The 25,273-nt window shown below is 46.4% G+C and overlaps 1 protein-coding gene across 2 annotated transcripts in view; it reads left to right on the forward strand.

Annotated features, from left to right (window-relative positions):
• The window catches only part of ZFP64 (ZFP64 zinc finger protein), a 66,906-nt gene that overhangs the window by 11,589 nt on the left and 30,044 nt on the right, over positions 1 to 25,273 (forward strand). The window contains exons 3-6 of one of the 2 annotated variants that reach the window (XM_036244776.1): positions 4,136 to 4,297; positions 5,316 to 5,378; positions 8,208 to 8,459; positions 14,704 to 15,983. In XM_036244776.1, the coding sequence (XP_036100669.1) occupies positions 4,136 to 4,297; positions 5,316 to 5,378; positions 8,208 to 8,459; positions 14,704 to 15,983 (1,757 nt within the window). Of the gene's footprint in view, positions 1 to 4,135; positions 4,298 to 5,315; positions 5,379 to 8,207; positions 8,460 to 14,703; positions 15,984 to 25,273 lie in introns of those variants that run through there. The other variant, XM_036244777.1, reaches the window with a different exon arrangement.

Raw genomic sequence — 25,273 nt, forward strand, 5'->3', positions numbered from 1 at the left:
CTGTCTCAGCCCCACTCAGAGCTGCTGGCTCGAATCTGCGTTTTAAAGAGTTTCCAAGATGGCCCAGCTGGTGAGGCTCAGTGGACTGAGCAGCACCCCATGGACTGAGAGGTCCCGGTTCGATTCCCAGTCAGGGGCCCAGGTTGTGGGCTCGCTCCCCAGTAGGGGGCGTGCAGGAGGCAGCCTATTGAGGTTTCTCTCTAACATCAATGTTTCTATCTCTCCCTTCCTCTCCTTCTAAATAAATCAATAAAAACATATTTAAAAAATAATAATTACAAACAAAATAAAGAGTTTCCAAGACGGTTTGTGTGCGCGGTACCCTTGCTCCCAAGTTCTCTGCCTTCTTTTTTGCAGAAGGAAAGTCCACACCAAAATGCAGGGTCTTCGTCCCAACTCCTCATTTCAGGGCAAGCAGATCCGATTGGCCTGTCGGGTTTCTGCTAGAGCAGGAAGGTCTAAGCTTGCAGGTCACTTCTGACACCCCATTTTACTGGCAAAAGCAAAGAGCAGAGGAATGGTTTAGTGAAGACCTGCTAGCCCGTGAGTGGTGGAGACAGAAGTGGGTCCCAGGTCACTCTGACTGTATACGCACACTCACACCCACTGCCGCTCACACCTGGGAACGAGTGTCTACTCCAACATCAGACTGCGCACCCACGCTCAGAGCAGCCCCTCCACCATCAAGGCCACCGAAGGCTTTCCCTGGGGTCCCTGCAGGTCCACTGTTCACAGGGGCTCCTGGAGAGAAGCCGAGTGTGGGGGAGGGCTGAGAGGGGGTGACCCTGTTAAAGGCAGCCAGGAGGCTCCCACAAGACTGGGCAACTTGGCTGTTGAGTTCCAGACACCTGCAACAGAATAGTGTTAACAATTACGTGCTTCCGTGTCCGTGTCCTGTGAAATGTCACCTCACTGAGGTTTTCCGGGATCACCTTACTTACACTGCACGCCCCCAGCACCTCCTGTACCCTTCGCGGCTTTCTCCCCTCCGTGGCATTTAGCTGCGTGGTATTTAAAGGGCCTGTTGCCTGCACACTGGCACTAGAGGGACATTCGCCTCTGGCTCACTGATGTGTTCCTAGTGTCCAGAGCACTGCCTGGACACGCAGGTGCGTGGTACTATTTGCTGTATAAATCAAGGAACGACAACGGCAATAACGATGTTACATGCCTGATCTCTCATCCTCCTGACAGCCTGAGGAGCTGGGAATGGGAATTAGCCCCATTTTTCAGGTAAGGAAACTGAGGCTGGTGGAGGTGAGACTTAGGAGCCATCTACCCTGGGATGGCTCACATGTAATGTGTGATTAGACCCACCTCCAAGATGATCCCTGCACTTACCTCCCTGGAGGACCTCAAGGACTCCGGGCGCTGGGCTCTGCGAAGGACCTGGCCACTCCCAAGCCCCACCCCACCCCCACACACACACCTTCCAGCCTTCTTTTTGTTCAAAATTTGTAGAGCAGAGAGCTGGGAAGTCATGATAGCGTGACCAGCCATCCTAGTTTAGCACTGAACAGCCTTTGTCCTGGTGACCCTCTGTCCCAGGCAAACAGGGACAGTTGGTCGCCTGGGTCTTGATCGAACTCCCCTTGAGAATTTGGTGCCCAGTTCTGTTCAGCTATAGACTCGACCATGGCCACATCCATGCTTCTGAGTCTCTCATTAAACTGCACAAGAATCTTATGAAGCGGGCACAGGGATTATCTCTACGTACAGGGGACGAAACTGAGGCTCAAAGAGGTGACATAACTGGCCTGAGGTCACACACACAGGAAGTAGCTGAACCTGGACACACATCAGTCCAGAGATACATTTAAGATGTCTCACATGGAGACGCACTAAGAATGGACGATACTGCTGTCAGCCAATGGGCACGCACAGACAGAGTGCTCTCTGTACCTGTGAACGAATTGGATCGTGGTCGAGCACATTTTCGTCACTTTTGTCACTTCGGCAGAGCTGTGTGCGTTTTTTAGAACTACATATATTGAGTTTAATTGCTATTTTGTTGTTAATCCTCACCCCAGGATATTTTTCCATTGATTTTTAGATAGAATGGAAGGGGGGAGGAGAGAGAGAGAGAGAGAGACACATCGATTGGTTGCCTCCCGCAGAGCCCCAACCAGGGCTGAGGATCGAACCTGCAACCCAGGTACGTGCCCTTGACCGGGAATCAAACCTGAGACCCCCTCGGTCCAAGGGCTGACGCTCTGACCGCTGAGCCAAACCAGCCAGGGCTTAATTGCTATTTAGAGTGTCTTTCAAAATGTTGCGTGTTGATTCAAGTTGAAGATAAAAAGTAACTGTACCCAGAAATACCTGGAAATGGTCGTAGGGGCTCAGTCAGATGGTAATGAAGCACATTTGTTGTGGGAGTCCCTCCAGTAGACAACGCTGGGCTGACTCTTACGGCCGATGCCTGGGACAGGGTCGTCTGCACCCGGGGTTCTCAAACTCAGACTCCCCTGGGCAGATCGTTGGAACACAGAGCACTGGGTCGGCCCCAGAGTTTTGGTTCAGTAGGCTGGGGCCCAACCAGAGCCTAGGAAACGAGCAAATAGCCAAATCCCACTTCGGAGATGAAACACGGACCATAGGTTCACGCCCCTGAGACACTGGACATGAACACAGAACCCCAGCTGGTCAGAATGTTTGGCCAACTTGAAACACAAGCCGCTTCACTTCCCTCTGCGTGTTTCAGTTGAGAAAACTCGAAACCACGAATTGACTCAAATATTGCGCCAGAGCCCAGGTGTTCTCAGACGTGCCCCAGAATGAGGTGGTCATCTTGCCAGAGGAGTCCGGGAGGTGGCGGTCCAGACACCCAAGAAGTCTAAAAGCGCCCATTCAAGAAATGCAAAATGTCTAAGGAGTATCAGTGCTCGATATGAAATAAGGAAAGCGAAAGCATTGCATCACAGGGTGTTTACGTGGCAGCTTTTAAAATTCTGTTATGTATAAAATAAAGGGACGTCTTACAATCTCTGACATCTATTCAAAGACGGAAGATGTTTGTTTTAAGAGAAAATAGCCCACAGCACACCTGGGGCCTGGCGTTGCTTTAGGCGCAGCCAAAATGGGTAACGATGTTAGGTCTGCGTTGATTTGAGTAAGTGTATTCCGTACATACAGTGGCAAAAATATCTGAGGTAATGTCTTAATGACGAATTTGGGAAACAGACTCTGACGGTGGCTTTTACAGTCATCATTAGGACCTCTTGGCCGGACATGTTCACCCAATGAGAGCCCCCATTGGTCAGATAAGTTGACCCCTTATTCAAAGCCAAATCTCCATGTGACAACATGTAATTAAGGAAGGAAGAAAGTATTCCCAAATCCCAAACCTTAGTTAACGAAGTAGTCACACAATGTTTTATGAGTCCCCCACCTCCAAAAAGAAATTTGAGACTACTTATTTTACCTTCAACAATGATAAAGAGATTTAGTCCCCTTTTTTCTCTTTTCCTCAAAATTTCAGTGAGAGTACAAGAATTTTTTTTTTTTAAGGAAAATTTGTGTTAAACAGTATTTTTGAGAGAACTTGTCGTTTTGCCCAAAATTTCTTCCATCAGTTTCTTTCCCGTTGTTTGTTAGTATTTTTGTGGGAAGGCTTATGAAAGTACCTAAAGCATTTAGCTTAATTAACAGAAGACCTACCTGGTGTAAATGATAGGGACATTTCTTGGTTACTTAATAAGCTTAGGTTTGGATGGTTTCAGAGCTCAACATCTGATTTCCTTGCTGTTCCCTTATGTTTATAGAATGGCTGCCACAGATCCGGGCATCACATCCTCACTCCAGCACGTCCAAAGAGAGGAAGTGGGGCAGCCAGGGCAGCAAGAATGAGCATTCCTCAACTGTCTCTCTTTCTGCCTTTCTGCCCCCACTTGTTTTTGTTTTTTGTTTTTGCTTTTGTTTTAATCAGGGAGAAAATCTTTTACAGAAGCCCCCTCCCCCCCCAGCAGGTGTTCTCGTGTCTCACTGGCTGGAACGGGGTCACTTGAACACTCCTAGGCAGCTAGGGAGGCTGGGAAAGCAGTCTAAGCTGTTCATTCTCTAGAAAGGAAGGTAGGCAAAGGAGTAGCTGTTTGATGTTCATATTGTGAAAATTAATCACCATCCTGTCTTCTAGTTTCAGCTCCAGAATTTGTTTTTGAGCACGGCTATCAAACGTACCTGCCCACGGAAAGCAATGAAAACCAGACCGCCACTGTCCTCTCTGTGCCTGCCAAGTCACGTGCCAAAAAGCCCACGGCCCCTCCTGCTCAGAAAAGACTGAACTGTTGCTATCCAGGTACAAGCAGCATTGTGTCCTCGTGTGTAAAGGATGTGACATGTCACAGGTTCCGGGGTGCTAAGTCCTGACAACTCCACACAGATGTGCTCCTAACTGCCTGGCTCGCGAGTCAGAGCCCCCCAGGATTTACGTCCCACATGGCCTGCCTGTCACTATCGGGTCCCCGTGTACACAGGCTCGTAAGACTTTTACAGCCGTGCGACTTTGAAGTGGGACTGATGAGCACTTCAGGTTACTGTGAATTTTTCATGTTGTGCTGTACCTTAGGAAGACATCCAGACTTTTCTTGACTTACTTGAAAAAAAAACAAACACGCTTTTTATTTGGAAATAACTTCAGAATGACAGGAAAGTGACACAAGTTGTTCCAGAAAGTTCTGGATTCCCTCCATCTAGATTTCCCAAATGCTAACGTATTGTGTGTGCTTTGTCATTCTCTCTGTACGGACATCTATTTTTTCCATCAAACAGACATGCTCTCCCTTGACCCCTCAGTGCCTCCGTGTGGATTTCCTAGAGACAAGGAAATTCTTTTCTGTAACCACAGGACAGTCATCAAAATCAGGAAATTAACATTTCTACACACTGTTGTCAAACGACTGACCTTGGTAGTAAAATTTCGCCTATTGTCTCCCTGTCAGAAGAGAAACATCTTTCCCCTGGTCCGAGATCCAGTTCGGGCTCACACGTTGCATTTGGTTTTCACGTGGCGTTTTCTTTACCCTCCGCTGTTCTTTCGTGACCTTGACGTGTTTACAAAGTACAGGCCCGTCCTTTGGTGAGACATCCCCGGTCGGGGTTGGTCTGATGCGCCCTCGGGACTGGATGTAGGTTGTGCAGTTCGAGCAGGAACCACAGGCGTGATGTTCTGACCTTGGTGCATCCTGTCAGGGGACACGGGACATCTGCGTGTCCTGTTTCTCTGGGGTTAGCTTTCATCACTTGGCTAAGGAAGTCTCTCCACTCTACAGGTACTGTGTGCCCCTCTGTAATTAATCCATCCTTGCCTTTTTCAGGTTGCCAATTCAAGACTGCCTACGGCATGAAGGACATGGAGCGTCATTTAAAAATTCACACAGGTAAGTGGCGTTGCTCTGGCACCTGCGCCCTGAACATGTGCTCTGTGCTAGGAGCTGGGGATCCAGACTGGTCAGACACATGGTAGGACGTAGAACCTTAGTGGACTGCAAATACGAATGAAATAAAATCAAGATGCTGTTTCTACACGTGATTTTGGCAGAAAATGTTTAAAGCACTGAAATCCAGGGCTGGAACAGATAGGAGCAAACTCAGCTAGTGGAACTGTGAACTGCTACCGCTGTTTTGAAAATTAATCTGCCAGGATTAATTAAAAGTTCAATGCCGCTAGTTTTCTCATTTGGGGAGATGATCTTATAAATGGGTCTCTGGGTGGGCGTGTGTGCGTGTGCGTGTGCGTGTGCATGTGTGTGTGTGCATGAGAGACGTGATTGGTAAGAAGAAGAATAAAGAGGAATAGTAACTTTTATGTATCTTTACACCATATCATTGGATACAGTGAGCGTGTTCTTTACGCAATTTGAGGGGGGGATTTAATAAATAAATTTGTTTAAAACAGAGAAAAACATTGATGCATGGAAAAAAGAAAAATGTGATCATTTCTAGTGATTTTAATTTTCTTTAATATATTATTTTTACATGTCCCTGATTTTTTGCACGGAGAAGGAATTGCTCTTTTACGCTATTTTTAACAAAGTATGAGATGCTCATAATTCAATCATACAGGCATATAAAGAAAAATGTGTGAAGGGAGGGACACACTGAAATTTGGCTTGGGCATCGTTAATTGCCCCAAGTGTACATTTTAGCCTCAGCCTTTGGAAGATCAGTTATTTCTGACATTCCCGGGCCGTGGCCGATGATTGCCTTATTGTACAGGGGGTCACCATCACATCTCATCAACCTCACAGTGACGTGTCACTTGAATTTATTCTGATGATCAGAATGTTGTCATTAAGCTGTAAGTACGGGCAAGCATTCTCCATGTTACCAGGCGTGCATCTCTCCACGTGGCTTTCACACACTGACGTTCCATCATTTGAGCAGCGAGCGCATAGTCACCATTGCAAGAGTACAGCACTGTAATCATTAAAGAGGGTACATGAATGGGGAACATTATAAAAACATAAGTAAGGGCGACAGCCTCCCGTCTCTGTCTGCAAAGCTTCAGAAAGCATCGTTGACCAAGCTTGGGTTTGTAGGATAGTGTTTCTACATAACTGCAGTAGGTCCGTCAGCATCTTCAAGTTGGAGAGTCGATAAGAACGTGTCCTTACCTTAGTTACTTTCAGAGAAGAGCACGTGGATGAGAGCAAGAATGGCCAGCACCTGCTCAGTGTTGCAAACGCCCGGGACCGGGACCCCAGGAGCCATTTAACCGCTGACAATGATGAGAAATTATTGTGCCTGGATTTTTTATTTTGACTATTAACCTTTTAAGGATGAAATTATAATAGTTGATGCACTTTTAGATGTGTTCTTCAATGCCAGATGTTTATTCTATGATAGTAGTGATCAGCTTTGGCTGACAATTGATAGGAGCACTTAGCTCTTTGGGATTTGTCCAAAATACATATTTGATTTATAAAATCAAAGGTGAACCATCCTGACGTGCATCCCGCCTCCTTCTGATCCAATGCCCCAAAGTCCCCAGTCTTGCTCTTCTAGTGTGTCTCATTCCTAGATTTTGGCTTGCCCGTACCGAGCTGGAAACACACACGATTTCATTTTCCCATCTCCTGCTAAGTTAGCGTTGGATATACTATCGCTTCTCGGCCTCTGGGCTAAGAGCAGGTGTAACATTGTGTGTGCTGTCACTGTAGCTTCTGTTTCCCACTTCCCACCGGACACCTTTCCACGTCAGTGGGTACATCCGTCCCTGTTTTACTCTTTTCAGTGGCCAAGCGAGGAACGGGTTCGATACTTCTCGGGGCCTCTCTACGTGAAATGCTTCAGCCTTAAGTCATGTGTGGACAGTCATGATGCGAGAAGGTGTAGTCGGAGGAGAGGCAGTGCTGCCTTTGGATGAGAAAGCAAGACCCTAATCCCAGCTGTTCAGAGAATAAATAAGCCCACTCAGGGCCTTTCAAAAGGAAGTGTTTAAACCGGGGTCAGCCAAGAGGTCCTTTCGTACAAAAAAAAAAAAAGTACAGGCACGCAGATACAAAAGGGGTTGGACATATGGATGTCAAACAATGTACAGGTGACAAGCTGACGAGCGTCTCGTGAGCAGTGGTGAAGTGGCCACAGCAAAGGAAGGCAGAGCTTCGTGTCTCCATCGCATAGCTGACCAGAGGGAAGCAGCTGGTCCTGGGCAGGGGGCAGGTCTGTCCTGTGGGCGGGGGGACAGGGGTTTAAGTTCCTTCTGTGCCATCACAGTACGTGATGTTACGTCATCCATCGGCAGGTGCGCGGCCCTGGCCTGGCCACACCTGCCAGTTCACCCCCACGTCTTGGTGACAGCTGGCAGGAAGGAGGGGAAAGAGACACAGTGTCAAGCACCCAGAACTGGGGTCTTTAGCTGGTCAGCCACAAGCTCCTACAACATCAGGGGTCTGAGTGTGAGGGCCTGTCTGTTGTGAAAAGGGGAAAAGAACAGAATGGATAGGAGGGACGGTGAACACCATTCTACTTACTATAATCGAAACACTGGCGTGGCGGTCTATTTTTAAGAAGAAATTCATTTTCAGTGTATTTCAAAATACCAGTGAGAGCATATCCGCCCCCCCCCCCAAGATGTCAGCGCTGTGCCAGGCTCCCGCGGCCTGGGGCTCTGGGTGCCCTTTGGGATCACGGAGCTCTCTCCAAGGCGGGGGGCCTCAGCCGCCTCGCCCGTAGCGCCCCCTGACGCCCCGCGCGTGTGTTTGCAGGAGACAAGCCCCACAAGTGTGAGGTCTGCGGCAAGTGCTTCAGCCGGAAGGACAAGCTGAAGACGCACATGCGGTGCCACACGGGCGTGAAGCCCTACAAGTGCAAGACGTGTGACTACGCCGCCGCCGACAGCAGCAGCCTCAACAAGCACCTGCGGATCCACTCGGACGAGCGGCCCTTCAAGTGCCAGATCTGCCCCTACGCCAGCCGCAACTCCAGCCAGCTCACCGTGCACCTGCGCTCGCACACAGGTGAGTCCCCGTGCTCCGCCCGCCTCCCGGTGCCTCGGTCCAAGCACCTTAAAGCAGATAGCGCCCGGCCGGTTTGGCTCAGCAGCTGGAGCGCTGGCCTGCGGACCGGAGAGTCCTGGGTTCGGTTCCCGCCAAGGGCGCGGGCCTCGGTTGCAGTTTGTCCCCGGCCCGGTGGGGGTCGTGTGGGTGGCGACCAGTCCATGTGTCTCTCTCTTTTCCCCCTCTCTCCCTCCCGCTAAAAAGAAAAAAAAAAAAAAAAGCATTTAGCCACAACGTAAGTACCTGAATTGGGGGTGTTGGGCCATCCCATGTATCACCTTTTGCTTTTCATCTGCCCAGAAGGGCCTTTCTCAGTAAAATCGGGGGAAACATCCAATTATACTACATGTACATAGTTCTATGTAACTTTCTAACTTACTCACTAGTGAAATATTTCATGGAGGGGATGTGCTCAACGAAATAGAGATGTCAGCGATGCGTTTTGAACAAGTTTCTGCATAGCGATGGGTTAGTCATTTCACTCTGGTTGGTTCAGCGTGGGGCAGCTCGACGGGAAAACTCGGCAGAGTGGGTAACTTAAATTCTGTGTGTTTTCCTTTGGGCCAGTGCATTCGTTAGCTGTTGCTACAGTGATGGGAAAACTCGGCAGAGTGGGTAACTTAAATTCTGTGTGTTTTCCTTTGGGCCAGTGCATTCGTTAGCTGTTGCTACGGTGGTGCTGAGTGACAACCACCACAGAACCTCGGTGGCATGTCATACTGAGTATTTATTGCTCACATACTTCAGGTCGGCAGGGGCTAGAGGGGACTACTCTGTTGATCTCGGTTGGGCTGAACCACATGTGGGGGAAGGCTGGTGTCCCCTGGCCGTGGCTGGGCAGCCTGGCTCTGCTCCATATCTCTCATCCCCCTCCTGGAGCCAGTGGGCTCTCCCAGCCTTGCCCGCTGATGACAGTGGCAGCAATGTGAGCGTGCCCCAATGGGCAGCCCCGTTTCAGACCTCTCCTGGTACCCCACTGGCTAAAGCAAGTTGTATGTGGGGCCTGATGTCAAGAGTGGGGGCTGAGCTCACCCCCAGAAGGAGGTCACACCAGGTTACACGGCAAAGGCCAGAGCAGTATGAGGAAGGATCAAGAATTGGGGCCGTTTTTGCAAAGGGCAGTCCACCCTACCATCTTTCACATCTTTCTGACGTGCAGATGTCTCCCAAGCCCCCCACAAGTCACACCTAATCACAGGGTCAGGCTTACAGACCAGGATCCCTTGATGACCACCAGGTCTGGACATATGGGTCCTACTGACCTAGACCTTTGCAGTAAAAAGATAAGTTGCTTGTCCCCACAGTCCCAGTGTACAGAGCCAGGACAATTGCAGTAACCTGCTGTTGGACCCATCCGGTGTGGCTCAGTGGTTGAGCGTCGGCCCTGCACCAAGACGTTGCCGGTTTGATTCCCAGTCAGGGCACATGCCCAGGTTGTGGGCCCGATCCCCAGTGGGGGGCGTGCAGGAGGCGGCCAATCGATGTTCTCTCTCATTGATGTTTCTATCTCTCTCTCCCTCTCCCTTCCTCTTTCTGGAAAATCAATAAAGTAAAAATAATGATAATAATAATAATATTAATAACCCTGCTTTTGGGAAGGGTAAGCATTTGGCAGTCACACATTTCTGAAGTCCCTCTGACAGGGTCCCAGGTCCCCCCTCTGTGGACAGGGAATGCTTCTTGACTAGCTCTGGCCTAGCTCCCTGGTTCTTGACTGTCCACTGGAGCATCCCTTCCCGCACCTTCCTTAGCTGCTGCTGAAAAAGAGTGGACAGCGTACCTCTGAGAGACCCTCCGTCCGCGTCCTACTGAACATTGGGGCAACCTTTTAGATTTTTAGTCTAGGTTGGTGGCAGACCGACCAACCCACCATGAGAACTTTGCTGGTAGAGCTATCATAAAAACTGTGAGTTTCCTGTGTATCTGTGTGCGGGAAGCCACACCCTCCGTTCTTTCGGAGACTTGCCTTCCCTCCGAACCCCACTACAGGTCCTCTTGGTGTATAACTTTCTGTGGGTTGAATCCCTTGAGACGTCTCGGGATCCTCGTCCAGCTGAGAGAATCCACCTGCACCAGCGTCATTGCTGGAGATTGTAACCGAGAGCCTTGCTCTCTTACCCTTCCTTTCTCATTCATTCTCCCGCGAGATCAGCTCGCTGGAGAGGGTCTTTGTCGTCTGGGTGTTTTCTTACTTTGAAAATCTTTTGCTGGCTGGAGAGGAGAGTCCTTATCCAACCCAGCACATCTCTGATTTTCTATATTCTAAGTTCCATGTAGACAACGGCCAGTTCTTTTATGTTTGTCTCTTTCTTGCGGTCGCTTCTCCCATGCAGCGTGTGAGACCGTTTCAGTGTTCTGCCTGGAACTCAGCTCTCTGGTCCCGTCCCAGTTCCACGGGTGTACTTTCCAGTCACCGTGCGTGACAGCTCGATCAGCTGTGTGCCGCCACGTGGCGTCCAGGCAGCCGGTCCGAAAGCCAGGGCTGCGTAACTTAGTTGTCTGTTGTGGCAACTCTCCTTTTTCCGACACTAATCTCTGTATCAGTTATCTGTTGTCACAATAATGCAGGGTGACAAAAACCCCACAAAACCTCAGTGGCTACAACAACATGCCACGTCAGGGATCGGCTGGGTGTCATGGGGACACCTCTGCTGGTCTTGGACTCGGCTGACTGTGGCCTGGCTGTCCAGTGTCCTGACCGCCGTGCTCCAGCTCTGCTCCATGTACCTGTCATCCTCCTCCTGGGACCAGCGGGCGAGGCCAGGCTTGACCTTCTCATGGCGATGGAAGACGGACATGCAAGCGAGCAGCCCCCAGGGCACGAGCCCAGCTCAAGCCGTTACTGTGTCAAGTCCACACAGTCTGATGGCCTGGTGGGTCCTGTGATCTGAGGTCATGGAAGGTCATCCTGCCCCGTTCAGGACAGCGTGCATGACACACCCAGCAGAGGCCATGGCTGCAGGGATATTTGGGGACATTTCTGTGATCTGCTGTAGAACGTTAGGACATTAACATAACTGATGTCCAGTTGATTTTCTTCAGAAACCCCCAACCTGAGTTAGAGGAACTGAAGGGCTCGTTGTGGAAATGGTTCAGAATCATTTTGACTTAGAGGGAGAAACTTACCATGTATAATAGCATCTTACCTTTGGTCCAGAAAAGGTGTATTTTCTAAAAATCTGAACGTGTTCCCTTTATGCCTTGTCTTCGTCAAATGTTCATGTCCCCTTTTTAAGTCTGCGGCACGTAGAAAATTTTACACGTTGTAAAATGAATAGGTTCTTGTGTTTCCCCTTCCTTCGCTCTGATGACTACGTTGTCAGTCGTCTGGGGAGCAATCTAAACTCAAGAAAGATCCGTTCGCTTACATGTATCCGACACTTGTTCATTCAGCAACATCCATTAGGTCCCCTCTGCCTACTGGACACGGACCAGGGAGCAGCCAGGAACGAAGAGCATGTGGTCCGGTGGGACCGTTACTGCCTGGCACGCCTCATTTCAGAAATAACGCTATGGCCCTGGCCGGTTCGGCTCAGCGGTTAGAGTGTCGGCCCTTGGACCAGTGAGTCGCAAGTTCGATTCTGTTCAAGAACACGTACTTCAGTTGTGGTTCGTCCCCGGCCCAGGTCAGGTGGTGCAGGAGGCAGCCAGTCGGTGTGACTCTCTCACATCGATGTTTCTCTCTCTCTCTCCCTCCCTCCTTCTCTCTCTCCCCCTCTCCCTCTGTCCCTTCTTCCCACTCTATCTGAAGAGAAATAGAAAAATATCCTCGGGTAAGGATTAAAAATAAAATAAAAACTTTTGCCCTTCATGTCAAAAGCGTTGTTAAGTTCTGTGAGGTTTGGTTATTTGCTTTTTCTCGGTTTTACCTCTGCTGATTGCTCTTTTTTATTTTATTTTATTTTTCTTTATTGATTTTAGGGAGAGAGGAAGGAAGAAGGAGAGAGTTAGAAACATGGATGAGAGAGAACATCAATTGGCCGCCTCCTGCATGCCCCCCACTGGGGATCGGGCCCACACCCTGAGCATGTGCCCTGACCGGGAATCGAACCAGCGACCTCTCAGTCCATGGGTCGATGCTCAACCTCTGAGCCACACCAGCCGGGCTCTCATTCCTCTTTTAAAAAAGCAGAAACATTGTCACTACTTTGGGCAGGGATGGAACCGGAAAGCCTAGTAAAGCATTCTGGAGCAGAGATTCCATACTCCTAGTATAGAAACCTCCACCCAGGGATCCATTCATAGAATTTAGGAGGTCTGTGAAGTTGGATGGGGGAAATTTTACATCTTTATTTTCACTAACCTGTACTGAAATGTGACGTGTCCTTCAGTTACAAAAATCGGCAGCCATTCGGATAGCAGTGCGGGGAACTTGTTGCCAGTAGAAACCACAGACCTCTCCATAACAGTTGTCGCAGACAGATCGGAATTTCTTTCAGGCGCCTCTCTATTTAGAAACGATGGTAGTTACTAGACCCGCCATTGGATCTTATTATTTAATACATTGATAAAACACATACAGTGCCATCTCACAATTTTTTCTTTTAATTCTTTAATAACTATTTGAATATAATGGATTTTTTCTGTATTCCTACTAATTTTTAGTTTACTTTGTACACTTTAGCATCATTCTGAGAAAGGGTCCATGGATTTTACTGAACTGGGAAAAATGGGTTGATGGTAATAAAAAGAGTTAAGAGTAACAGTCTAAGGTGGGGGGAGGGGCAGCAAACTTTTTCTGTAAAGGGCCAGATAGTAAATATTTTAGGCTTTGTGGGCTATGCAGCCTCTATTACAGTCGCTCACCTCTGGCTTGGGAGCGACCATGAACAGCACATAAACAAATGGGCGTGGCTATATACCAATAAAACTTTATTTACAAACACAGGCTGTGGGCCAGATTTGGCCCAGAGGCCACAGCTTACCATTTCTTGTTCTAGAATTTAGTCTGCATGATCTTGGCGGTATTTAGTCATACATAAAGCCTTGTTTAGGTTTGGGCTTCTCAGTTTTCCTTGAAGCTTGGCATATTTGCTCCCTGTCATCTTTAATTGCATCTTTAAGCAGTTCATGGTGATGTGTTAGGCCTTTTACCAAAAAGCCAGAACACAGTCTTACTCTTTCGAGCTTACGGCCTAAGAAAGCAAATATCGGCCATATGTACAGATAATTACCAGGCATCTAAGAATACCATCCTTGGAGTCAGCCCGGGTTGGAATCCAAGCCCTGCTACTACACCTGGGTGACCTGAGCAAGTTATGTAGTCTCTCTAGGCCTCAGTCTCGTGCACAGTAGTGTTAATAATGACATTGCCAGTAGTACCTACCTCATGGGCCTGTGGGAGCAGCCGATGAGACCATTCTCGTGGAGTGTTCAGCAGAGTGCCTGCCATCCGGGAAGCCGCCGCGAAGAACATTAGCTGCTGTTGTTTTGCTTATTTACACAATATTGACACGGGTAGGGTCACCAATGTGCCTTAGATGCTCTGGACTTGGCATTCACTGACAAAATCAATTTGGAGTAGCACGGCCGTTCGCTTTCCCCGGTCATCTGTCAGCGACTGTGAATTAAAAATTAAAAACTCAAGCAGCTGGATTTTGTAACTTCACGAGGAAAGGATGCAGCTGGCCGTGTGGGAGAAAGTTTGCGCAATAAACACGTCTTTGTTAATAAAAACCTGCCTGAAGTATAAGCTGGGCGTTTCGATCATTGTAAAGAGAATTTTCTGATGAGTGAGCACGGAGATGACCGATTTGAAAATGTGTCCTTCAATCTGTTACAACATGTAACTCAGTCGAAATCAACGGATTATGCAAAATGGTACAACTGTGAGCCACTAACTAGCAGAGGGGTGACGCTGACTCTAGGAAGATAGCTTGCTTGTGTTACAGGCTATGCTAAGGAGATTCACAACTTACTTTATTTGGGACAATTAAAGAGCTCCTTTCGATCTCCATTTTTCTCCCGGGTTTTGTAACGGCGGTGGTGCACCAAGCGTGTGTGTGGTGGTGGCTTAGGTTTGGGGAAAGAAGAGAAGCCCCCCACCCCCACCCCGTTTTTTTCCTCCCAGGGGCTGCTAGGAGCTGCCGGTAGAAGGTCTCCGCCCGCCCGCCTGGGTGTAAGCGATTTTCTGGTGTGTGCTTCGGGGGGATCCGCTGTGGGTGTTGCCTGCCTGTTCTCATCGAAACTCACCTTGTGTTGACAGGGGACGCCCCCTTCCAGTGCTGGCTCTGTAGCGCCAAGTTCAAAATCAGCTCGGACTTGAAAAGGCACATGCGCGTGCACTCGGGGGAGAAGCCTTTCAAGTGCGAGTTCTGCAATGTCCGCTGCACCATGAAGGGAAACCTCAAGTCCCACATCCGCATCAAGCACAGCGGGAACAACTTCAAGTGTCCGCACTGCGACTTCCTGGGGGACAGCAAAGCCACGCTGCGGAAGCACAGCCGGGTGCACCAGTCCGAGCACCCGGAGAAGTGCGCCGAGTGCAGCTACTCCTGCTCCAGCAAGGCGGCGCTGCGCATCCACGAGCGCATCCACTGCACCGACCGCCCCTTCAAGTGCAGCTACTGCAGCTTCGACACCAAGCAGCCCAGCAACCTGAGCAAGCACATGAAGAAGTTCCACGGGGACATGGTCAAGAGCGAGGCCGCGGAGAGGAAGGACACGGGCCGCCAGAGCAGCCGGCAGGTGGCCAAGCTGGACGCCAAGAAGACTTTCCACTGCGACACGTGCGATGCCTCGTTCATGCGGGAGGACTCGCTCCGCAGCCACAAGAGGCAGCACAGTGAGTACAATGAGAATAAGAACTCGGATGTGACGGTCCTGCAGTTCCAGATCGACCCCAGCAAGCAGCCAGCTGCGCCCCTCACTGTGGGGCACCTCCAGGTGCCGCTCCAGCCCAGCCAGGTGCCCCAGTTCAGCGAGGGGAGAGTGAAAATCATCGTGGGGCACCAGGTGCCCCAGGCAAACACCATTGTCCAGGCTGCGGCCGCCGCCGTGAACATCGTGCCGTCCGCCTTGGTGGCCCCGAACCCAGAGGAGTTGCCCGGGAACAGCCGGCTGCAGATCTTGCGCCAGGTCAATCTGATAGCCCCTCCTCAGTCCTCAGGGTGTCCCAGCGAGGCGGGTGCCATGACCCAGCCGGCCGTCCTGCTGACCACGCACGACCAGGCGGACGGAGCCACTCTGCACCAGACTCTCATCCCCACTGCCCCGGGCGGCCCCCAGGAAGGCGCCGGCAACCAGACTTTTATCACCAGTTCGGGTATCACCTGCACTGACTTCGAAGGCCTTAACGCTCTGATTCAAGAGGGGGCTGCGGAAGTGACCGTGGTGAGCGATGGGGGCCAGAACATCGCTGTGGCCACCACGGCCCCCCCTATATTCTCCTCTTCCCAGCAAGAGTTACCCAAGCTGACTTACTCCATCATTCAGGGAGGGGCCCACCCAGCTTTGCTCTGTCCAGCGGATTCCATACCAGATTAGTGCTTAAAAAGCAAAAGGGGGGGGGGGTAACCAAAAAAAAAGTCATGCCTAGAATTCTGCAAGAGGTATGCCCTTAATGTTTTTAAAGATGGTTGTGAAAACACACCCCCCATAATAAATTGTAATTTTATATTGCTTACTATAATTTTTTAATGCTGTAACAACTTTGAGACCCCCCCCCCCCCCGAATCACAGTGTTGTAGCTGTTGTAGAATCTTATATGTTGCCAGGGTGATTCCGAATGGGGGTTGGAATTAAATGCATTGAGTAGTTAGTTAGTACGTTTGTTTCCAACTTGATTTCCCAACTCGAATAAAGGTTTTTTTCCATCTCATTAAATTTGTGTAGTAGATGGTGCTTCGCAGCCTGTCTCACATGCCATTCTGAAATACCCCCAGGATTTGGGGTATTAGTACATGGATACAAGTCATGGCATGAAGGACCATTTTCTACGTAATGTTACATGGGTATTTGAACCCCCCCCCCAAAAAAAAGTTTAGTTTTAATAAGATAAAAAGGAATGGTTTTGTAATAAATTGATACATGATTAAAATAGACTGAATGTTAATGATTCTATAGTCACGTTAGGATGGAGGGTTGAGGGGATGTGAATGATCATATCATTAAAGAGAACTTGAACAAGCAAAGGTGTGGAGTCCTCGCTCATAAATGTTAGAGAAACGCCTTACCTCCTAACAGTCCAATATCGGTGGCACCTAAAGTGATACAACCATCGTTTTCATTTTGAAACTTCGGATTGATGAACCTGACATTTCCGTTCAGATGCAGATACCTCATATTTTACAGTTTTTGAAACAAATTGTTCTTTACAGCTCAGACACTAAAGACTAGAATGCTTAGGAATTGACATTTTTTTAAAATGCAATGCTGACACACCTCATGTTGATACATAAATTGATCATCTTTATACACCTGGGACAATAAAAAAATCTAGTGCCCAATGGCAGATAAAGTATAATTTCTATGATCAGATTTTTTATATAAAAATTTTTCCTTTGATTATTACTGTACCTTAAAATCAACGTCACAGCTATGATTTTTATGTACTCCCTATCACTTCAATTCAGCTTCTTCCTAAAAACAACAAAAAGCTAAAATGAGTTCCAGAAGAATATGTAACCAAACTAAACAGCTAGTATTTTGTTAAAAAATATTGGAAAGACGGTTTTTTCTAGACAAGTATGTTAATGATTCTCAATTAAGATGTTACTTTTGAAGTTTTTTTTTATTGATTTTAGAGAGAGAGGAAGGGAGTGGGAGAGAGAGATAGAAACATTGATGAGAACATCGATTGGCCGCCTCCTGCATGCCCCCCACAACCTGGGCATGTCCCCTGACCAGGAACCGTTCTAGCGACCTCTTGGTGCATGGGTCGATGCTCAACCACTGAGCCACACCAGCCAGGCTAAGATGTTACTTATTACAGTATTATAATAAATGTTTAGAATATATAATTTATATCAAGCTATAAAAAAAATATTATGCAAGTTTCTACTAACCTTTAGGACAGTTTCCTAGGATGCCGTTGTTTTAGATATCAGTGTATGCACAGGCCCGGGACAAACAGGAGCTCCTTGGATTTTCCAAATCATAGGCTGTAGTGAGAAGAGAGAAATTCACATTTTATTGTTTTGAATGAAAACGCTGTTTGACCAGTAGGTGGCGCCAGAAAATAAGCCAGGATTACCCGTGCTTATACCCAAAGAACTAGGGTTCTCATGTCTCTGGTTCCCAGCCTCTAGCATGACCTTCAACTCATCATGAGCTCTTACTAAGTGTTGACTGAATGAAGCATGCTCCCACAGAATGTCAGCAAGGATGCTGAGTTGGAGAGGTTACTCTTGTGAGAGAAATATATTTCAAATACAAGAACACTTAGGTACTTTTTTTATCAGAGTTTTCACACTTACTTCCCTAACACACAAACTTATTCAAGTTCTCACGCACATCAGCTCGTTTTTACATAAAAGATACATAACAAACTAAGGAAATAACAAAATGACGGTGCTGGAACCTTGAGGGTTGTCGGTTGGAAAGTCAGCAGTCCTTAGGAAACAGATAGAGTTTGAGCTGGGTTTGGCTTCTTCTCCTTACTATTAGAACACCAGTCTGATAACTTGCTGTGGTTTTTTTGTTTTTTGCCAGAATTTATTTATTTTCATATCAGCAATAGTAATAATGATTCATTAACTATGATAAGAAATCGAGCCCTGGCCGGTTTGGCTCAGCGGTTAGAGCGTCGGCCTGCGGTCCAGAGAGTCCCAGGTTCGGTTCCTGCTAAGGGCAGGTACCTCGGTTGCAGTTTGTCCCCGGCCCTGGTTGGTCGTGCGGGTGGCAGCCACTCAATGTGTCCCTTTCACATTGATGTTTCTCTCTCTCTTCCTCTCTCTCCCTCCCGCTCTGTCTGAACAAAAAATGGAAAAATGTCCTCAGGTGAGGATACAAAAAAAAAAAATTAACAAAGCTTGCTGCACCCTATTGTCGTATTTTAATCATGTCATTGCTTTAGAATGATTGCTTGTCACTCTCGAGGAAGCTCAGCTGTTGAATTTCAGCCGGAAGCTTCCACTGTCAAGGACCTGTTTTTCCTTTCTTTTTACCCAGAGTTCTCCCTTTATTTTCAGCTTTTAAAGAATTTTTTTTCTGCTTATAAATGTCATGTACATTCAAGATAGAAAGTGTGAGAAACATATTTAGAAAAATTAGTCACTAATAATCTTACTATCCAGATGTAAAAAGTGGGACCATTTTGATGGACTTCCTCCTGGTCTTTTTTTCCCTACTTCTGTCTGTGTGTTCTCTACTCCAGTTACAGAGTTGGGGTTGAATTGAACATACTATTCCCTTTTTATGTACTATATTTCTTTCCTTTTAAATTTATGTTATTATCATCATTATTATTATTTGTAGAGAGAGAGAGAAACGTCGATGTGATAGGGAAACATGGATCGGCTGCCTCCTGCACGCCCCCACCAGGGATCAAGCCCACAACCCGGGCATGAGCCCTGACCAGGAATCAAACAAGCAAACTTCCAGTGCATAGGACAGTGCCTACCAGCTGAGCCACACTGGCCAGGGCTATATTTTCTTTCATATCTTTATATTTCCACCTAGCTACTGCCCTCCATATAAACATGTACATACACACACATGCATGTTTGGATTTTCTTTAAACACACTACAACAGGAAAACTTGTTCCTTGCAATAGACTACAGAATTATACAAAAACCGAGCCAATGCTCTCCAGACCCAGCCTTTGTCACCCCACCAAAGGTAAGTCAAGTTTTCTCTGTGTCCAAACCAACATACAGTCTCAATAGATAACATGGAAAAGGTTCTTTTCCTCTTTTTGTAGTCATTGTATCACAATATGTATGTTTCTCTACCACTTGCTTATTCCATGACTAACAGTACTGAGGGTCAATACAGCTATCCCTAACTTTATTTTTTAAACAAAAGCTAGAATATGACCAAACCATGCTTTCTTCAGCCATCTTATTCGTGGATATTTAGGTTGTTTTTGGTCTTGCTTGCCATATACATATGCATGTATGCATATCAGTTCTTTGGCTTGTCTCTTCCCGCCCTCCCCACCCCTTCCCTCTGAGGTCTGTCCAGCCAGTGTTTTCATCTGATTTCCGTGGCGTTTCTGCGTAGACTGGTTGATATTTGCCTTTTCCTCATCTATGAACGTTAAACTCATACACACTCCTTTTTCTCCTTGGGTGGTTGGGAACTCGGGGCTATGAACCCTGGTCTGTCACATATTTCTGAGTTTTCTCCCCTCCGGTCCTTTGTCTTTTGACTTTCCTTACAGTGTTGTCTCCATATAACTGTCTTGCCCTGGCCAGTTTGGCTCAGCGGTTAGAGCGTTGGCCCTCGGATCAGGGTCGTGGGTTCGATTCTGGTCAAGGGCACGTACCTCAGTTGCAGTTTGGTCCCCAGCCCTGGTTGGGGTCAAATGGGAGGCAATCAATCGGTGTGTCTTTCTCATCTCTCTCTCTCTCTCTCCTCTCTCTCTCTCTCTCTCTCTCTCTCTCTCTCTCCCCCTCCCCCCTCCTTCCCTCCCATCCTCCCTCCCTCCCACTCTACCTGAAAATAATGGTCTTTTTATGCAGATTCTTCTATTGCTTAATTTGTGACTCCAGTCTTTTCTATGAAAGCCCCCTTCTGAGGCTTTTCTTTAGTATTTTTATTGTTTGTTTTTAGTTAGCATTCTACCGCTGCCAGAGTTCATATTTATATACTCGTGATGTAGTAGTTTGGTTGTCCATGACCATTTGTTAAACAAAGCATTCTTTTCCATGAAACTGAAATCTTAATTTCGCCTTTAGATGACGTACCCAGATATACTTGGATCTGTACCTGGAAACTGTTTTGTTCCACTGATCCTCATATCTTCTCTGGTTTGCAACAGCACATATACGAGTATATTAGCATTAAGGTAAACCTTAACAGCTTTTAGACTTACAAAGCCTCACTGTAGATATTCTTTTCCAAAATGTCCTTAGCAATTCTTAGCAATTCATATTTCTAAATTAACTGTCATTTGTCCATTACCTCCTCCCACACCCAAAAACAGAAAACCTTTTAAGGATTTTGATTACAATTGTATCGGTGTGATATATGAACTTAGGGGGAAAAAATGACTTTTTAAAAAATGTTAATTCTTCCACCCCAAAAATTTTATTCAAAGGCTGTTGTAAACATCATTCAATGAACACATAGTTTTTTTCACATGCAGTCTAGTCTTATTAGGCCTGTATTTTCATATTCGGAATTTTACTGTAATTAACAATAGAACTTTTTCCATTTTAAAATAATTATTTGCTGCAAGCATAAAGAATAGCTATTTTTTTGGTATAATTGTCTATATTGAGCTATCTTAGCAAAAATTCTTATTAATCAACAGTATTTATTAGAAATTCATGGTCTATGATAAATATGATGTATGATGGTTATGACACAATCATCTCATCTCCAGTATGTTTTATCCCTTCCTTACAATATGTATACTAATTTTGTTTTCTTGTCCTATTGCATTAACCAGAACCTCCAAACAATGTTGCTGCAGCTGGTATCCTTATTGTGTCTCTAACTTTTACTTGAATGACTTTAGAATTTCCCAATTTAATAGAAAACACATGGTTCTTTTGGTGTTGGTTTTTATGTACTTAGGTCATTTCTTCTACTCTAATATTTTCTTAGACTTTTTATTTGGGTGAGTTGCTTACTGTTAGCAAATACCTTTTCGATATCTTTTGATATAAATTTTTATATTTTGCACTTAAATATGTTGATGTAGTGAATTTATATAGAACCAGTATCTTTCTAAAGACACATAGTAACTTAGAATTGGTTGAAAATGAACAAAATCCTGCCTAGGAAGGTGTAACATCTCATAAAAGCTGAGCACCACCCGGACTTTGTTCCTTTCATGCAACTTCTCCTGGGAGGGGCTCAGTCTTGGACCAGGAGAGAAAATTCTGCCTCTCCGTAGAGACATCCATATGGAAACTACGCGGTCTTAGCAGATTGGGTAGGAAGTGCTATGGGCAGCTTCTCCTTTCCCTTTCCCACGAAAAGGAACTGACCAGAAATTAAGGGGGAAAAAGAAAGAAAAGGAGGCAAGACAAGATGGGCAGAAGAGACCTGCTGCATTTGCATCCACATTTTACAAGGACAAATTTTTCATTATACGTGTATTAAGAGTGATTTTGAAGTGGAATGGTAAGGAAGACATCATTTCGTTCATTCAGATAAATACTGAACATTGGCTATGGCGACCCAGTAGGTGATCATAAGTTGCACTTGTATCAGTCCGTTTTTGCTGTGTAACAAACAACCTCAAAAATCTCAGTGGCTTTCCGTAAGAAATTTGATTTTATTTTTTATGAGTCTATGGCTTTAAGCTGCCGGCTGGGTTGGGGTCAGGTCCACATGTCTGCTCATATCTTGTCGGACCACCAGCTACACAGGGCACGTTCTTCTCATGACAGGTCATGTGAGAGGAAAAGGATGAGCCCGATCACACAGGCACATGTAAAGCCCCTCTTCCAATCAGGTCCACTTGTATTTTGTTGGCCCAAAAGCAATGGGGCAGGGAAGAACACCCTCCATCCCCACCCCACTCCCATGGTGCCAACAAGTGGTTAATATAATTCTGTACCAAGTAATGATCTAAGCATGTTGCAACTATCTCCACCCTTATATCTAGGTGGTTGAATATAATCTATACCAAATAATGCCCTAAGCATGTTACAACTATCTCATCAACCCTAAGAGTAGATAATGCAATAATGCTCATTTCACAAATGAGAAATCCAAGGCCCAGAAAGGTTAAGCCAAGTGCTCCAAGCTGTAGAACGGTGACTTGACCAGCTCTGTCTCATGTTCGAGTTTATATATTTTTGAGCATTCATTAGGCTGCATGACTTTTCAGTGAGTGCCTCTTTGGTGAAAAGATCATGCATTTTACTTCTTTGTAGAAATTTTATAAGCCAGCACCCCAAGTTAAATACACTTACCATATTGATTGATTGACTTAGCAATCCATAATAAGCTCCTCAGGCCTGCAAGAATGGAGGGTGAACTTGATTAGATCTAGCAGGGGTCATTTTTCTTACAACTTTGGAAAGACGGCCAGATGGGTGTTTATGCCCACTTCTCAGGTGATGAAACTGAGGCCCAGAAGCCCTGGATCCCCACTGCTCCAGACAGGCAATGCCAGGAGTCACCATCACTCAACTCCCCCATTCCATTTGCAGCCGTGGACTTGCACCCCTAACAAGACAGAGAGAGAGGAGATGGGGGACTCACACCTTTGCGACCTGGCAAGCAGCAGTTTGGCATCAAGCAGGAATAAGCTTTGCAGGAACGGGGTGCTCTGGCAAAGACTGTTCATGGTCCCCCATAACTAGTGTGCTCGTTTTAGGACTAGAACTGCTGATATTTTTGTGAGGTCATAGGTCATATATTCATAACATCCAGATAGCAAAACAATATAAGGTGGCATACATTGAGATATCTCTTTCCCATCCTGTGTTCCCTTCCCCATCCTTATGAATAACTGCTCTTATTGATTTTTAAATTTTGTTCAAATAATTTTTTACTTTTCAGTTATAGTTGATGTACAATATTATATTAGCTCAGGTGCATAACCCACTGATCAGACATTATGTAGCTTACTGAGTGATCACCCTGATAAATCTAGTATCCCATCTGGCACCATCCAGTTATTACACTATTACTGACTGAATTTCCTACGCTGTACTTTACATCCCTGTGACTATCTGATAACTACCAATTTGTACTTCTTAATCCCTTCACCTTTTTTTACCCATTCCCCCAACCTTCTTCCCACCTGGCAACTGTCAAAATGGTCTCTGTATCTATGAGACTGTTTCTGGTCTGCTTGTTCCGTAACTTTTTTTTTTTAACTTATTGGGGTTTCCCTAGCAGCAGACCTGGGGGCAAGGATTACAAAGCAGGCAGTTCGTTTGGGAGGTGAGCTCATGAAACACCAATAGGGGGAGGGGAAGTGAAACCCGAGAGAAGGAGAGGATACAGAGTGTGGTAGCGACCTGGTCACCACCTTGGACAGCTGGCACTAACTCCTGCTGGAAATTCCTGGAAGAGAGGGAGGAGCTGGTGCATCAGAGTGATCCCCCTGCGGGGTGGGGCGAGGGAGCTGAGCTATTTATCCAGCAATCCCAGCATTCACCCCTGAGGTGGTGGGAGGAGATTAATGACCCAAGTCATTCCGGCTGCTGCACAGGTAGACAGGGGCATGTTAGCAACAGGAGAAATCCCTCGGGGAAAGAAATGCAGGTGCTGGCTGTTGAGTCAGTCTAGCGTGCACCCAGGTTGCATGGCCGAGGGGATGTGGGGGAGGCACCAACAGCATTTGCTGCACTGTATAGCCTTCCGGTGTTTCTTTATGCAAATGAATAAGCAAATATGAATATGTTCTTCCATTACCCCTTGCCTTTTGGAAAAAAATGTATATATAGCATACTATATACACAGTTCTATCCCTTGCTTTTTTCACTAATATATTCAGAAGCTCTTATTATATTAGTACATAAAGAGCTTTTTCTTTCTTTTCTTTTTTTTTTACAGTTATAGAGTATTCCATTGTGTGGCTCTACCATGGTTTATTTAGCAAGTGACCTATAGACAAACACTGGGGTTATTTCCGGGCATTTGTCATTTCAAAGAATGGTATGAATACAGCCGTCCCTGGCTTATCGCAGTTAATCCGTTCCAGACTCTAGCGGTTGCACCTGGCGTTGAAGGGTTCCTGGGGCGCTGAATACATAGGCCTACTGTTCATGCGGACAGTAATTTTAGTTTTAATTGTAATACAGGGGTGTACAATTGACTCAGACAACTGAGCGCACGCTGTATCATTTTCACTGTCTTGATCAACTTTTTAATGAACGTATTGGAAAAGACCGCAATAGAGTGAAGCCGCAAAAGTTGAAGCGCGAAGTGGCGAGGGACGACTGTAATCTGGTAGATGGATCCTTTGTTATGTGTGCCTGTGTATCTGTAGGATAAAATCCCAGAAGTCGTCCGAGTTTTAGGCAGGCACACAGCCACCCTATTAGAATCCACATCCCAGACTCCCTTGCAGCTACATGTGACCATGTGACTAAATTCTGGCCAATGGGACAGAACCAGGAATGACACACACTCTTGGTCACCTCTGTAAAAAGGCAGCTGCTTGCCCTCCTCTTCCTCTTTGTTCATTTCCATGGGCTGGGTCACTGGTGTTGATCTTGAGGGGATAGTAAAGGAAAACACTTGAGGGGATAGTAAAGCAATAAGCTAGGAAGTGGGTCCCTAGATGATCTCACGGAGCATCATCCAGTGGAAATAAACTTTCTGTTGTATTTAAGTCACTTTTATCTGGCCTCTGTTAAAGAACCCAGCAATAGCCTAACTAAAGATGGGATCACATGAGGGCCTATTTTATAGTATGGCTGAACTAAGTGTTCCAAACACACCCCTCCTGTCTGTTTCACTTACGTATCCCCACACCTGGTACAATGTAAGTATTCAATATAATCAATAAATTTAAAGTAATTGTTATTATATTTTAAAAGTTATTATAGTTTAAGGGTAGTAGGTAGATGACTGCCAATAATAATAAAAATTAATATCCTTGATTATTTACTGTTTGTCACTCCCTTTATATCGAATTCCTTTTAATTCTCAGGAAAATCATTTGAGGTAGGTAAGATTATTATCCTCATTTTACAGT

This window comes from Molossus molossus, unplaced genomic scaffold (assembly GCF_014108415.1).
Source record: "Molossus molossus isolate mMolMol1 unplaced genomic scaffold, mMolMol1.p scaffold_m16_p_6, whole genome shotgun sequence".
In the NCBI taxonomy this organism is placed as follows: domain Eukaryota; kingdom Metazoa; phylum Chordata; class Mammalia; order Chiroptera; family Molossidae; genus Molossus; species Molossus molossus.